General features: G+C 40.0%; 1 protein-coding gene across 1 annotated transcript in view; it reads left to right on the plus strand.

Annotated features, from left to right (window-relative positions):
• Positions 1 to 14,644, plus strand: part of LOC107089818 (receptor-type tyrosine-protein phosphatase T-like) — a 309,070-nt gene that overhangs the window by 83,785 nt on the left and 210,641 nt on the right. The window contains exon 5 of the mRNA XM_015382802.1: positions 12,354 to 12,555. Within this exon, the coding sequence (XP_015238288.1) occupies positions 12,354 to 12,555 (202 nt within the window). The remainder of the gene's footprint in view (positions 1 to 12,353; positions 12,556 to 14,644) is intronic.

Below are 14,644 nucleotides of genomic sequence, written 5' to 3' on the forward strand. Positions count from 1 at the left end.
TCCTTACATTCAGCCACTCTTTCATCATCTCCTCAATGAGGTGGTCTCAAAAGTCGCAGTTACAACACACATAGGGCACACCGCACCAAAGGGCGCACCGCACATTTTGAGGGGAAAAAAAGACGTTTAAGTGCGCCTTATAGTCGTGAAAATACGGTACTTGTGTAAAGAAGAGAAATATCAGCTTTTCTGCTGCCATCAACACCTTTGTTTATAGATGTTGGAGATCCGCCTGTTTTTCAGTGTAGTCCTGTTACTCTGACTGTGGCTAACTGGATGTTCTCTCCTCATCCTCTGACATGGGAGCTGGCTCGGAGCTCATCTGCCTGGCTGTGTGTTACCTGGATGGGGGCCGCCTTCTACAGTTGCCTTTTGTACCTCAGCTTCTGTCTCCTTGAACCCATGTCAGATGGCCGCTCACACTGAGCCTGGTTCTCCTGGAGTTTTTCCTCTCCACAGTCGCTACAAGCATGCTTACTCTGACTGGATGATCTGGTGAACTGTAAAGTGCCTTGAGATGACATGTTGTAAAATGGTGCTATATAAATAAACTGAATTTATTTGAAATTACTCAGGTGAAAGTAAATGTACTGATTGAACTCCTCTAAAGCAACTCTGTGTAACTTCTGACTCTAGTTAGAGCTTAATCTGAGATATTAACTCCTTTCCCCAGGGTCTGTTTTCCAAAAACAATCCATACTCATATTTTCTAAGGTTTTTCTCGGCTTGTACGAGTGCCTAATTTGCTAATCTCCAGGCAGGTCCTGGAGGATGATGTGGATTCAGGGCCTTAGAGTGGATGGAAACCTGGAGAATAATATCTTAGCTCCATGTTTTGTTAACCAATCATAAAAACTTGGCTCATTAGTAAAAAAGAAGAAGAACGAGCAATGAATGATGCCCCCCACAGTGCCTGCTAACAGGTTGTAGAGGAAATGTGGATCTCAGCTGAGGAGTTTGTGAGCAGCTCTATAATGCAGGGATGAGAACAGAAAGCAGCAGACAGCGCTTCTCCTGCAGCTTGTCTTAACTCAGTCGGCAGGAAGTTGCAGCATCAGACAAGCGTTCAGACCGATTCCTGTCAGCGGCTGCTGGGTTTAGTGCCACGGCTCTGATCGCCTCCTCCAGGTGAGCTCAGCTCGTGGTCTTTGAGGTTGGGTTGGTATTGAGATGGTTCAAAGCGCTTCGGTTTAAAGTGACAGAAATACGGGAGTCTCTCAGGGCTGCTGTAGGTCATTGTTTGGTGAATGATATCTCTTCACTGAGCCGTTGGACTCTTTCAGCTCTAGTGTTTATTGTTAACCTGAAACTCGTCTGTTGGAATAAAATGTATTTTTTTTCACTTATTCTTATTGCACTCTGGAAATGCTCCTCCTTTTCCCCAGAACGCGACAGAAGTCAGGGATCTAGGGAACAGCCTGTCCTGAATGCAAAAGTCAGAAAGCAGCAACAACAGGTTCCTGCAGCGTCACGAAGCTAGGCAGGAGCTGTCAGCCTACAAACGGGTCGAGGACAGGAAGACTGACATGACCTTCTGGAAGGTTGAGTTTACCTCAACTGAGTCCTGACTGGATTTCTGTGCTGAGTGTTGGTGCAGCGTTGAGGCTAAGCACAGTCTGCTAATGGTAGCTGAGACAAACCCAGAAAGTGGCATCTTTGGCGCTTGGTTGATGGAACTATTGTATTCAAAGAGTCTTGATGCTGGTTTATTTCAAACTGTTAGAACTTGACTTATATCGGACAAATGGAAAAAAAACATCTCCGACCTTCAAAAACGTCTCCAACCTTCAGGAAACATCTCCAACCTTCACAAACATCTCAAGTCTACAGGAAACATCTCCAACCTACAGGAAACATATACAACCTTAAGAAACATCTTGAACCTTCAGAAACATCCCCAACCTTCAGAAACATCCCCAACCTTCAGGAAACATCCCCAACCTTCAGGAAACATCCCCAACCTTCAGGAAACATCTCCGACCTCCAGAAACATAATATCTAGAAAACATGTCCCAGTGTATAAAATGTGAGGGGCTTTGTTGTGAATGTGTTACTGTTCACAAGGGTGTGCCTCAAGGATCTGTTTTGGGCCCCTCTTATTTATCTTGTACCTCAACAATGTTTAACAAAATATCTCTGATGTTAATATGCATTTTTATGCTCATGATACCATTATTTATTGCTGTGGGTCATCTCTTGAACAGGCTATTTATTCCCTACAGAAAGCCTTTGTTGCTGTACAGTATTCATTTATTAATCTTAAATAATTTCTTAATGCTGACAAAACTAAGTTAATGTTGTTTTCAAACCCTTCCAGTAGTGTCCACTCTGGAGGGGGATGATATTGAGGTGGTACATGAATATAAATACCTTGGAATAGTATTTGATGACTCCCTCACCTTCAAACCTTTTATTGATAAACTTGGGAAGAAATTAAAATTTAAACTGGGCTCCTTTCATAATAAGACATGTTTTTCTTTTGGACTAAAAAAATCGCCTTGTCTCTGCCATGTTTTTTTGGTCTTAGATTATGATGACCTTTTTTATAGGAATGCTACTTCTTCATGTCTTCAAATGTTGGACTCATGCTTCATTAAGGTTCATCACTAACTGTAAAGCCATGACATCACTGTGATCTGTACTCTCAGGTGGGATGGCCTTCCCTCTCTAATAGAAGGCAGTGTCATTGGTAGACTTTTATTTCCAAGGCCCTTCTTGGATTACTGCCCTCTTCCATTTGTACCTTACTTACACAGAAATACCCTGAGATCCAACGATAAGCTGTTGCTCACTGTTCCTTTTGCCCGCACAGAACTAGGGAAGAAAGCCTTTAGCTACGCAGCTCCTTGTGTGTGGAATTTTTTACAAAGAAACTGGAAGTTGACTGAGTTATTATCTTTAAATGCTTTTAATTTGAAAGTCAAATAATTTGAAGCAGCCTCAATTATTTTTAAATGTTTTACTTGATGTTTTATTATGTACCTGTCATTTAATTGAATGTATCTCTGTTTATTATGTAACTTTGCTGCCTCTTGGCCACGACTCCCTTCGAAAAGAGGTTTTTAATCTTAACTGGATTTTATCCTGGTTAAATAAAGGTTAAAAAAAACAACAACAAAAAAACATCTCCAATCTATAGGAAACATCTCTAACCTTCAGAGCCTAAATTTGAATATTTTATGTGCCACATTTCTTGCATCCACATTTTGCGAATCAGATGAATTTGAAAACTTTGGTATTCTCTGGTTTAAATCTTATCAACAATTTAAAGTCCAAGTTGTTGGAACAATTGAGGACAATTAAAAACAAACTTTTGTAAGAAACAGAAAAGTTTTTTTTTGTGATGATGACACCAAACCTTTGGTCATTTCCAGCTAACTTCTCCAATCAGATGCCATTTACACTAGGAAGTTCTGTGCATAAAACACACATAAAGGGCAAAGAAATGATGAGGAACCAGCAAAGAGCGACTTATGCCCCTGTCACACCTTGACAATTTAGCCTGAAGTACGGGAAATATGGCAAAAACGCTGGCATACATTTTGTATCAGTTATGAGTATGCTGAAACACGTCGACATATGGCAAATACCTCATGCAATATGTGGGCCATGAGTTACAGGTAAGTTATCTGATCTGAGGGGAGTGGTGGCCTATAGGTTAGGTTAGTTCGAAACCCACTCCCACAGACTGCCTCTCCGGGTCCCTGAGCAAGACCCTTAACTCCTTAACCCTTAACCATTGCTCCCCAGGCGCCCCATTATGGCAGCTCACTCCTCCCCAAGGGGACGGGTTAAATGCAGAGAGCAAATTTCTCCATTGTGAGATCAATAAAGTCCAATTATTACTGCCGTTGACATAAGTTAAGTGTAAGTTATTCATAAGTCGGCGCTTGTAGCTTATCCAAAACCTATTAGTAACCTGTCCATAACTGATGGGTAACTTATCAAGAACTTATATCCAATGCACATCAATGTATCTGACGTGTTCCAGAAGACCGCTAAGCGTGTTTCTAACAGCTACTGTATTATGGCGTATTGGCAGCGTTTTGGTACAAAGGGGTTCACGGGAGGAAACAGCCAGTTCTCCTCCAGACTTCATCCCCATCATAGGTTGAGCCAGAAGGTGAGTGTGATGGATCCTCCCTACGTTCACGCCCACCACCAACACACTTCCAATCAGACATGATTCTGAATCTACTGCGACTACAAACCTACTTTCTTTCTTTTCTTTTTATTTATTTATTTATTTTTTAGTTGCTGATAAACAGCAGCTCAAAGACTTTTTATGCAGGCCTCCGGATCATCACTGCCCCCCTTGGGACACTGGCTTGTGCATCATTTCATGGGCATTACGCTGCTGTGCATTACGCATAAGTTAGGCTGTCGTTGGACATAAGTTCTGGACTCATCATGAATACGCTATGTATACGCCCAGCATTGAAAAAATAAATAGAAAGTTCAGCGTATGCCAGCGTTTTAGGAAATTGTGGGACGTCAGAAATACGCTGGCTAAATCGGTAAGGTGTGACAGGACCCTGAACAGGTGGACCATGAATGGGAGACAGAAACAATGGGTGGACTAATTAAAAGAAGAGGAGCAGGTGTGTACAGAGGAAACTAGAAGGGAGCTAGGAGAAGGAGAGTGAGACAACAGAGGGTAAAGAAGAAATACATAGGAACTCTAAAACAACCAGAACACAACTCAAATGAAACCAATAAATCTCAAAAAGAAACTTTAAACAGACCGAAACCATGACAGAAACAGTCTAGCTGATCTCTGTGAATCTGTTTTATGTTGCCTCCAATGTTTTTTTTTTGTTGCCTTCTTTGATTCTAACGTTGCTGATTAAAGCATTCAGTTTGTTCAAATGTTTTTGTTTTTTATTCTCAATCTGCTACAGTATCTCCACCTTTTTCCTTTTCTTCTACATATTCTCTATTTATGTTGCCCTCCTCCCTCCTTTCTGCCCACTAATTCAATCACACACACCCACACATAAGCTCACCGTCCCTCGGGTGAGTTATCCCCCACAGACGCACACTCTATTACCCAAGATGCACTATCCCATTGCGCGCCGGCCTTTTCATTGGCCAATAAAACAACCTGAGCTTTACGGCTCTGCCGATTCCAAGTACATCAACCACAGGGAGGCAGAGAGCGGGAGGGAGGAGGAGAAAAATGGAGGAAAGATGGAGAGATAGCAGAGAATAGGCAGGAGGAGGAATTTGAAATGGTGTGAGAAAAGACATGGGAAGAGAAAATGCCATTAGGAGTAATAAAATGAAGAAAGATTGTCCTCTCACCGAGCCTGGGAAAAGAAGATGGAAAAAGTGAGCCGGCTAAGAGCAAACTGTGGATAGAGGGAGAGAGCAAAGCCCATAAAAACATGGAGCCATTCATGACTTATAAAATAAGAGCCATTGATGTGCAAAGCAAAACTGCAGCATAGATGAAATAGATGATATTTTATTGTTCCAGCCCCCAAAGTCCCAGCCTGTATAAATAGCTATTGATCCAACATGTATTATTCAGCCAGCGAACTTTAAAGCCAGAGAGGCATCACACACTGACTGCCGTCTCTCTGCTGCATTTTCCAATCTGGTCATCCACTGGTTAAAGGTTTATTCCCACTTTGGTTTTTGTTGTTTTTAAAGATGAGTTTCACTCAAATGTTTGAATTCTTTTACTCCATCAACCCTTCAGACGCTGCCATTGCTGCTGGTGCTGCTGTTCTTAATGGACTGGGAAGATATTTATTAACTCAGATACTGATAAAGGGCTTTAATTCAGTGGCTGAAACAAGAAGATGCTGTAAAACTTTGAGCAACTAAAACATATTTTAACACCTTGTAAAGTAAAGAGACCAACGGATTTATTGAAAATGTATTCATTCATTTATTTCTCATACTTCAAAAAACTTTGCTGCCAGTGACCTGAAATCTCTGCTGTCATAGTTCCTTTAAAGGTCATAAAATCTAAAATTATTACATGCTGTTCAATAAATGATAAGTGTTTTTAATTCAGAGTAATTTAATTTGAATGTTCTTTACTCGAGACATCCATGTTTGTCAAAGAACACTACTGCCACCTACTGGTTTGTGACGTCACGGTGCGGTATCGGCTGTTGATCAAGTCCCAGTGCTGTATCTGGTGTTTGTCACAACGCACTATTATCCAAGTCTTCTTGAAAACCTTCGTCTTCCAAATGTTGGCTACATATTACCTGTTTTTTCTCTTTTTTTTTCTTTCACTCGATGTATTCCAACATCCAACTGCCATGGGCTTTGTAAGAGTTTAGCTCTGGTGAATCTCAATGGTGAAGTCCTCTGGAAATCTTAAACAATTGTTGTTGATTGCAGTAGTTCCCACTGATGTTACTTGTAAAATGGTGAGAAGAATTATTTCAAATTTTTTACTGATTAAAGCAAAATTCGTTAAATCACCACAAACGTATTAGTTTTAGGTATAGATAATTGTAGCGACTACCAACCACCTTTTTGTCGCTTCTGGGTGCGGGGAATCTGGGATTTAACACGCTTAAAAGAGGAGATGGAAACCAGGATATGAGGTATGGGCGTTCCCATTTATTGAAGTACGTTTGTATATGAACAAACTTTCCAAACAATCCGAGTAGCGGTCTTTACATCAAGTGAGATGGACAGGTAACTATGGAGAATGTGAAAGATAACAGAGTTTAACCGGAGGACGCAGGCTATTGAGTGCCAAAGAAAGCGGTAAAAACCGTATGACCTCCCGTCACCCAAAACCCTTTCTGCCCCCTCATGTCTTACCTATAAAGCCTTCCCCTCCACACCGCCACCAGTGGTAGAGCAGAATATAGGTCACCGCCACCCAAAACAAATAACCCAAAAACAAACCATACCTAAACACCAACAACTATAAATGACTCCTACAATAATGATCCATTGATTAATCCTTGCTGACCGGACCTCTTCTTTAATTGTTTTAGACCTAGTTTGGTAAAACGCACTCTACCATTTGGAGGTCAACACACACTAAGGAGCATAGGTGGGAGTCAACAAGTTATCTCTATACCTTGTGTTTGTTCTGCCCAACCACTGAACCAATGCACTGGTTAAACCAGATTTAACTCATCTGGTTCAATATCATTTCATAGCTTTAATGTTAAAAATAAACACATTTTTAACGTCTTTCTTCTGCCTGAAATTAGGATTTTTTTAAAGAAATTCTTTGCTTGTTTTAATTATTTCTTTGTGGCATTTAAAATAACAGCATTTGCACATTATTTCTACATTAGTAGCCATTCAAAATTTCTCCACTTTCCTTGATGAGTCATTGGCTGGTCCCCCACAATTCCTTTTAAACATCAATCTTTGTACTAAATTAGTCTTTACATTGCGTGCGGCGTGAACATTATTTTTAAATCACGTTTTGATCAGTTACTCCGTTTTCTGAAAAGCCTTTTTCCCCAAATACGTTTTTTCAGGGATGGTTGCTTTATACTTCCACCCACTTCTGGTTATTAATTCAGTCCTGAAAGACAATAGAAGCGAACCAACAAATATTTATGAAAGCTCTATAGAAACCACAATCATGCTTCATAAATGTGTTGTTTGCTCAGTTTGAATAAATTTTGCATCTTTTTGGTGCATTTCGTGAAACTTCTGACATTCCACAAACCTAAACTTCAGTTGCAGATGCTGTTTGGTGGTTTTTTTATGCTTAGTAGGAATTGTTAACTAAACAAAAACCAACTGGAAACATTTTAAACGTGTAAACATTACATAGGTTTATCATTTAAAGAAATGTAGAAAAAAAAGGTGAAATCTCTGTGAACTGCTCCGTTTTTCCAATCCTTTGGACCCCTAGGGACTGCGACGTACGACCCTCTTATTCAGTGTTTGTAGCTTGTCTTTCCAGCAGCTCTCCTGTCCGGGTCTTTCTGTTCTGCCTCACATTCATGCAAACAGTCACACGTTCACACGTCGCCCTCTCAGCCTGCAGGCTCGGCTTAAGCGAGGTAGCCAGCTGTCGCAGTTTTGGACCGGGCTCTGTTAACACAGTGACAAGGGGCCCGTCAGACGTCCCAGAGTGTGAAGAGACGGCCGTCCTGCTGCCTCCCTCCACCAAACACCCACACACATATTTCCAGCCTGGAGCTGTTGGCGTCCTGCACATCCTTCGACACTTTTCCTTTTGCTCTTTCAAGCTTTCTCTGCATCATCCTGTCTTTCTCTTAACCTTTTGCAACAATAATGGAGTTAGATCATATCTGTAATCCTCATTCAATGTACACTAAGTTACATTAAAAAACAACAGTAAATTATCCGAATTGTATGGAGCTAAAGCAGTGACAGCTTGCATTGACATTAAAAAATAGCACAAAAAGGTAAAACACTAAAAAGGTGAATATGTCATGAACTCCAGAATGTACGTAGTACCCAGTATTGAGGCGAGACAGACAGTAAGAAGTTTCAAAATGTTTAATGAAAATAAACAGAACAAATGCACAGAGCTGTAGATGTGCAGATGCACAGCGGCTGTGGGGGGAGGCAGGGTACCACCCACCTCTGGCACTCTGGTTGAGAGAGAAACACAGGTAAGTGACCACAATAATCAGGTGGAAGATGATTATCCATGTGAGCTTACCTGGTTTAACAGTTCAGTCCATTCTCAAGGGTGAGGCAGGATCCAGCTGATGCACTGCCAACGAGATGCAGAGCCGCCCACAGTGGCCCCGATGCAGCAACCCCAGTGAGCAGGCAGGAGTCCGTAGCCTGGTCAGGGTTTCCGATCAGAACCAAAAATTTGTTCCAGGAGTCCACAGAGAGTTTTGGCAGGTTCAGGATTCCAAGACTCAAACAGGAAGTTCAAGCAGACACGTTCGGATGCAGACATGGGGCAGAACAAGACGTATGAGGAAAACCTTGGAACTTTAAACTGCCTCCCCCACTGAGCCAAAACAGGATCAGGGTGCACTCAGAGGATAAGAAACAGGACTACAAAGCTTTAAACTAGCTCCCCCCTGCCAAGTCAAAACAGAAACAGGGCACGCTCAGCAGAGAAGAGCCAGGACACACACCCAGACACACACCAAGAGAAAACAAATAACCCCCTCTAACCACTGGCCTCCGAGAACAGGAACATTAACCTTGGAAAACACTAAAACTAATGAACGAACATACATCAATGATCTGGCTCCGATAGCTGGGCTGAACCGCAGAAGAAGCAGGTGGATAAGATGATGATAATTAGTGACTGGGGAGGGTTTGACAGGTGAGTGATGTGAGCAATTAGATCAACTATCAGGGCTGTGATCTAGACAGAATATTGAATATTCAAACATAGCTACTAAAAAAGGACAAACAGGATGGTTTTCTCGTGTTCTGCTGCATTTTCTTTTCCACTTTGAGCCTTCAGTTAAGCCGCGCCCCCTGACACCAGAAAGTGCTAGCTTGTAGAGGGATGTTGACGGAAGGAACTCTGCAGAAACACTGAAACCATCCCACTCTGGGGGAAAAAAAGAAGACTTACAAAAAACTACAGCATTAAACGAGAGGATTATCATAAGTTTTAGTTAATGTTTTAGTAATGTTTTATAATGTTTGCAGTTTCAGTTCCAAATTTCTTCGTCAATGCTAGCTGTCGCTGATTTAACTTCCTAGCATTGCTGTTCTCTACTCTCTTCAGCCAGTGTCATTTTTCCATCCTGAGTTATTGACATACTTGACAAACCTTTGCCTTTTCTCTTCCAGTTTTATTTCTTTTACTGGCTTCTTTTATCGTGTTCTATTTTATCTTTTAATTTACGTGAAGCGATTTGTCTTTGCACTGAATTGTGCTATACACATTACTCTGACTGGGTATCATGTAGGGTGAGCCGATTCAATTGTTGATGCATAGCTAACGATACAAATTGATTCTCAAAATAGCTGACCTTGATTTGATTTGACTCCCATATCAATATTTATTACTTTCAAAATAACACTAAGTGATTCAATCAACAAAACCAGCCAAATATTATATCTATGTTCAATTTATTGAAGACTAACCGGCAAACCACTTCAAATGCAGCAAACCAGTTTGCTAAGCTGGGATGGTCATGTTAGCTGCACTTTCTCTGACAATGGCCGGCACTCTGTCAGATCAGCATACCTCGTCAGATCAGCATACCCATAGTCAATATGCATAGACGTCAGATTTGCGCTTATCCCTTTAATTTTGTATGAAAAATAGACTTTAAACTACCTCAACCGGCGTGTATCCCGTTAGTCATGTACAAAAAAAACCTAACAATTTAAGGTCATACACTTAAAAAAACACCAAAAAGGAAGTAATTAGACCCTGTGCTCCCTTAGCTTAATATTAAGTTAAAGGAACCATAATAATTGTCCCGATCTGCTCCATGAGTTTAATTTTTTTAGATTAACCTGTTGAAGTCTGGGTGAAAAACAATGTCTGACTTAATTCGTTCAAGTTCATAGAATTTTCATTTATTACTGTTGTCAGATTCAAGGTATTTCTGTGACCATTTTGTTTTGTTTTTTTTTTCTTCCAGAAAATTATAAACACAGTTGTTTCTTTGTGTGCAATACCAAGTGCAGTTCTAATCAGGTAGAAGTTTTCCATTTACCAACTCAAATATTCCAGAATTAAGTTATTGTTTTAGAGAAGTCTTAACAATTAAAGTATAGGAGGTAGAGTTATGTTGGTGTCAATCTGACACTGAGTTAATTAAGGGCCTGATACTGTTAAAATCTGTATTATACATTTATCATAAAACATCTGACCTGTTAGATTTTTTATTTTGTTAAAACCTTGGACTGAATTTAGAGAGATTATATAAAACAGAATAAAGTTAAGTTTATCCTCACCAGTGCTAATATCATCTGGATTTATCTAAATAAATAAAAAAATAAAATAAAACATTTATGCAAACATCATAATTATTATTTAAAAAAACACTGAAAGAATAATCCTCAGAAGCCTCACTGTGGGCCAGCTTGCTGTGATTTATTTAATGTACCTCATATAAGTTTTTCTCTTTTTTTAAAATATGTTTTTCCTCAATTTTAGCCGTATTGTTACCAGTGGAATAATATGACTCACAATAAACATCTATTATCTAATTTCCATTGCATAACATCTAATTATTTTATTTTAGGGTCAGAAACACTTGTTCCACTGAGAGATAATTTGATGTACGTTCTCAAATTTAGAGTAAAAACTCTGTTTTGAGGAAATATTTGCAGTGTAGCTCTTAGACCAAACAGGATGGAGTAAAGGTGAAGCACGGATCAGATCCTGATAGAGATTGTTTCGACATCCTCAATGAGGTTCAACTATGAGGTTCATTTAGAACACTCTGATAAATGTCTGAATGCAGTGTTAGCGTAACAGCCCCCTAATGGCGTAACGACACAACAATTACAACCGGGAAGCATCTGCTGTCTCTGCTTGCCGGTATTTACGCCATTGCACCCCCTCATATCCCACTTTAATAGTAATTATTTCAGGCTTCTTTAGTGGATTTAAAAAAAATAGTTGTCCATCTGAGCGGCGTTCCCCCTCCTCCCACCTAGTCGCTCGGTTTATACCGAGACGTTTCCAAACAGCCAGAGGCCCACTGCTGAAATGTGTTGAATGACTCTCAGTCAATAGCGGCGGCGTTGAGCAGCTGTCCTCTGCCCGTCACGCACGCATGTCTGAGCTGATGTGTGGAGTCATTGATGTGTGGAAACTGGCCGAAAGCGTCGCTGCCACAGACATCGACGGCTCTTTAAAAAACTCCTGCTGAAAGCATTTGTGACGGTTTGGCCGACGGGGTCAATGTGTTCAATCTGCTTTATGTTTTCAGAGTGGAGATCACAATGAGACACACTGACCTGCTGTAAATAGCCGTCGCCACCAAATTGATCCCTGCAACATTTAACGGACGATTTAATACCTCAGGATTGATTCTCTGGGCGGCTGTGATGTGGCAGCTGAGGGGGGCGGGTTGTCAATGAACGGTGATTGTGGCCTTTTGTTTTCAGCATGGATTTCAACTTCAGAGAAAAATAATCCGAATTATATCCAAGGTCAAGTTATGTTGGATGCTTAAGTTACATATTGTGCGGTTGACCAAATAAAGTGACGATTTAACAAATCGAACCATAGCTGTAGCTTCTTTGACCTTGTTTTGAGATTGATGCCATCTTCAAAAACAAGTTCTCATAGAGAAATAATCTGCCAGCGCAGGAAGACAATTCGACCAGGAAATTTTATATAAGGATAAATATTCTTAAATGGAGAGTTTGGTTCCCACACAGAGTGTAAAAAGGATATTAGTAATGCTTTAGAATAAGACAATCCTTCTGTCTGTCTCCAGATCACCTACAAGGCCCTGAGTTCCCTGGATCCCAGCGCCGACCTGACCACCCAGAGGGGACGAGTTTTCAAGCTGAGGAACGAGACCCATCACCTGTTCGTCAGCCTCTACCCTGGAACCACCTACTTCTTCACCCTGAAGGCGTCCACCAACAAGGGCTTCGGGCCGCCGGTCACCACCCGCATAACCACCAAGATAGCAGGTAAAGGACACTGGTTTTGGACTCAGCTGGGCTCACCGGGTTTGTTTTGCCTTTTCTCATCGACACTTTGAGGTTACAAGAGCAATTAAAGGGATTTTGATTTTCTAAGAAAGAAACAGTTAAACAGATGAGCTTTGAGTCAGTGTCCGTGTCAAAGAATAAAAGAGAGAACATCCAGTTAGTCAAGGCCAGATTAAGCTACTGTGATGAGAAAAAGCACAGAGAACATAACATAACGTTAGATAGTTAGTTTATTATATACATTATATAAACAGAAAATAAAACAGAATGATGAAAAAGGATCCCTATGTCCTCCAGCAGTCTAAACCTATAGCAGCATTAAAACTGAAAGTACAACTAAATATAGAAATTTAAACATCGTCAACATGTACAGTAAAGGTTAAGGGAGGCAAGATGTCTTCATCTGAGCCATCATGTGCAAATTTACCCAGCCTCCCTGTCTTCATTCAGCTATTACTTCATGTACAGTAAGTAGCAGAAAGTACAAATAGTTGTGTTTAAATGTAGGGAGCAAAACAAAAAAAGTCCCCAGAAAAATCTATATTTCAGTACAGAGATTGAAAAATGCTACATAAGTTCTGGTCCTATGTTACTGTTGGGTTCCATAAAATCTACAGATAAATCCTTTGATTTCTGCCCTGATTCAATGAGCTGATTCTGGCTCCTCTCTGCTCCTGGTAACTTTTGAATCCTGGATGTCCTCCTGTAGGCCGGATTGGTTTGATCTTATCCGGGACAGAGCCGTGCTTCTCATGGCAGCCTAACGTCTTCTGTTTTTCTCTGAATGTGCCTCTCTCTGTTCCTGACTGACTGGCAGCTTTCTGACATTTTCTCTCCGTTTGTAATCCTGTTTATCTGCAGGCATCAGTTCACAGAAAATGTCAGTGGCACCAATAAAAAGGCAGAAACAAACTGCTTCATAAGACAACATTTCTACACCAGAATTGTCTGGGTTTTTGTTCAGGATGTTTTTGGAAGGCCGTCCTTTGTTATTTTAATGGGAGAATGACTGATAGCAAAATAAAAGCTCTTTGTTTGTTAGTCCCTCTTTGCCTTTTCTATCTGACTCCTTTCAGTGATTTTAGATTCCTGCTTTCTCTTCATTTTACTTTTCTTTCAGCCAAATTTTACTCTTTTGTATTTCACCTTTCAACAATGTGACATTTTTTTCGTTGTTTTCAGTTTCCTCCTCCCTTCAAACAATAGGAGCTTTATTAAAAGAAGAAAGTCTGCATATTGCTCCCATCTTTCCAACATGTAGCTGTGATGCTTCTCAGATTTTAACACTCAAAGAACATCTAAGATGTTGCTGCTACCTACTGCTTAAAGTAATGCAAATTCATTCATTCATGGTACTTTTCTGCTCAGAGCATAAATCAAGTCTTAAAATCTTAGATTCAATCAACTTGTGTTTTTGATCTTGTTTTATTAATCAGTTTTCAGAACACATATATCATGATTTTTATACAAATCACAGCAATATTTGCAGCGTACAGGTAGATTTACTGCAAGTAGGTCTCACTGAAATAAATAAAATTTGACAATGAAATAAGATGACTAATATTTAAAGCGAGATAAAAAAGACTCCTTTATGTTATTTTTAGTTCATTAATTAATTCCTCTTTCAAATAAATTTTTCAAATGCACTGATTTAAAAAAATATTTACTCAGATTAGTTTTTTTATGTTTGTCAAAAAGACTTCTAGATAGTTTGTATATGTATGTATGTGTATATATATATATATATATATATATATATATATATATATATATATATATATATATATATTGATTTTCCAATTCTGAATATTTTTATAGCACAAGACTAACATGAGAACATAGATATACCTTGACAGTCCAGGGTTCATTATTATCTTCATATGGTGAACGTTCGTGGAACAAAACGGGGCACTTAAAGGAATAGTACACCCAAAACATGATTAGCCTTCATTTTCTACTCACCCCCATGCTGAACAACACTCTGGAGTACTTTTTTGATATCTCAAATGCATCTGGAGATCTGGGAGGCTTCTTGCTGTCTGCTGACATTCAAATAATGGAGGTCTAT

The sequence above is a fragment of the Cyprinodon variegatus genome, unplaced genomic scaffold (genome assembly GCF_000732505.1).
Source record: "Cyprinodon variegatus isolate N-32 unplaced genomic scaffold, C_variegatus-1.0 Scaffold13, whole genome shotgun sequence".
NCBI classification, from domain to species: Eukaryota; Metazoa; Chordata; class Actinopteri; order Cyprinodontiformes; family Cyprinodontidae; genus Cyprinodon; species Cyprinodon variegatus.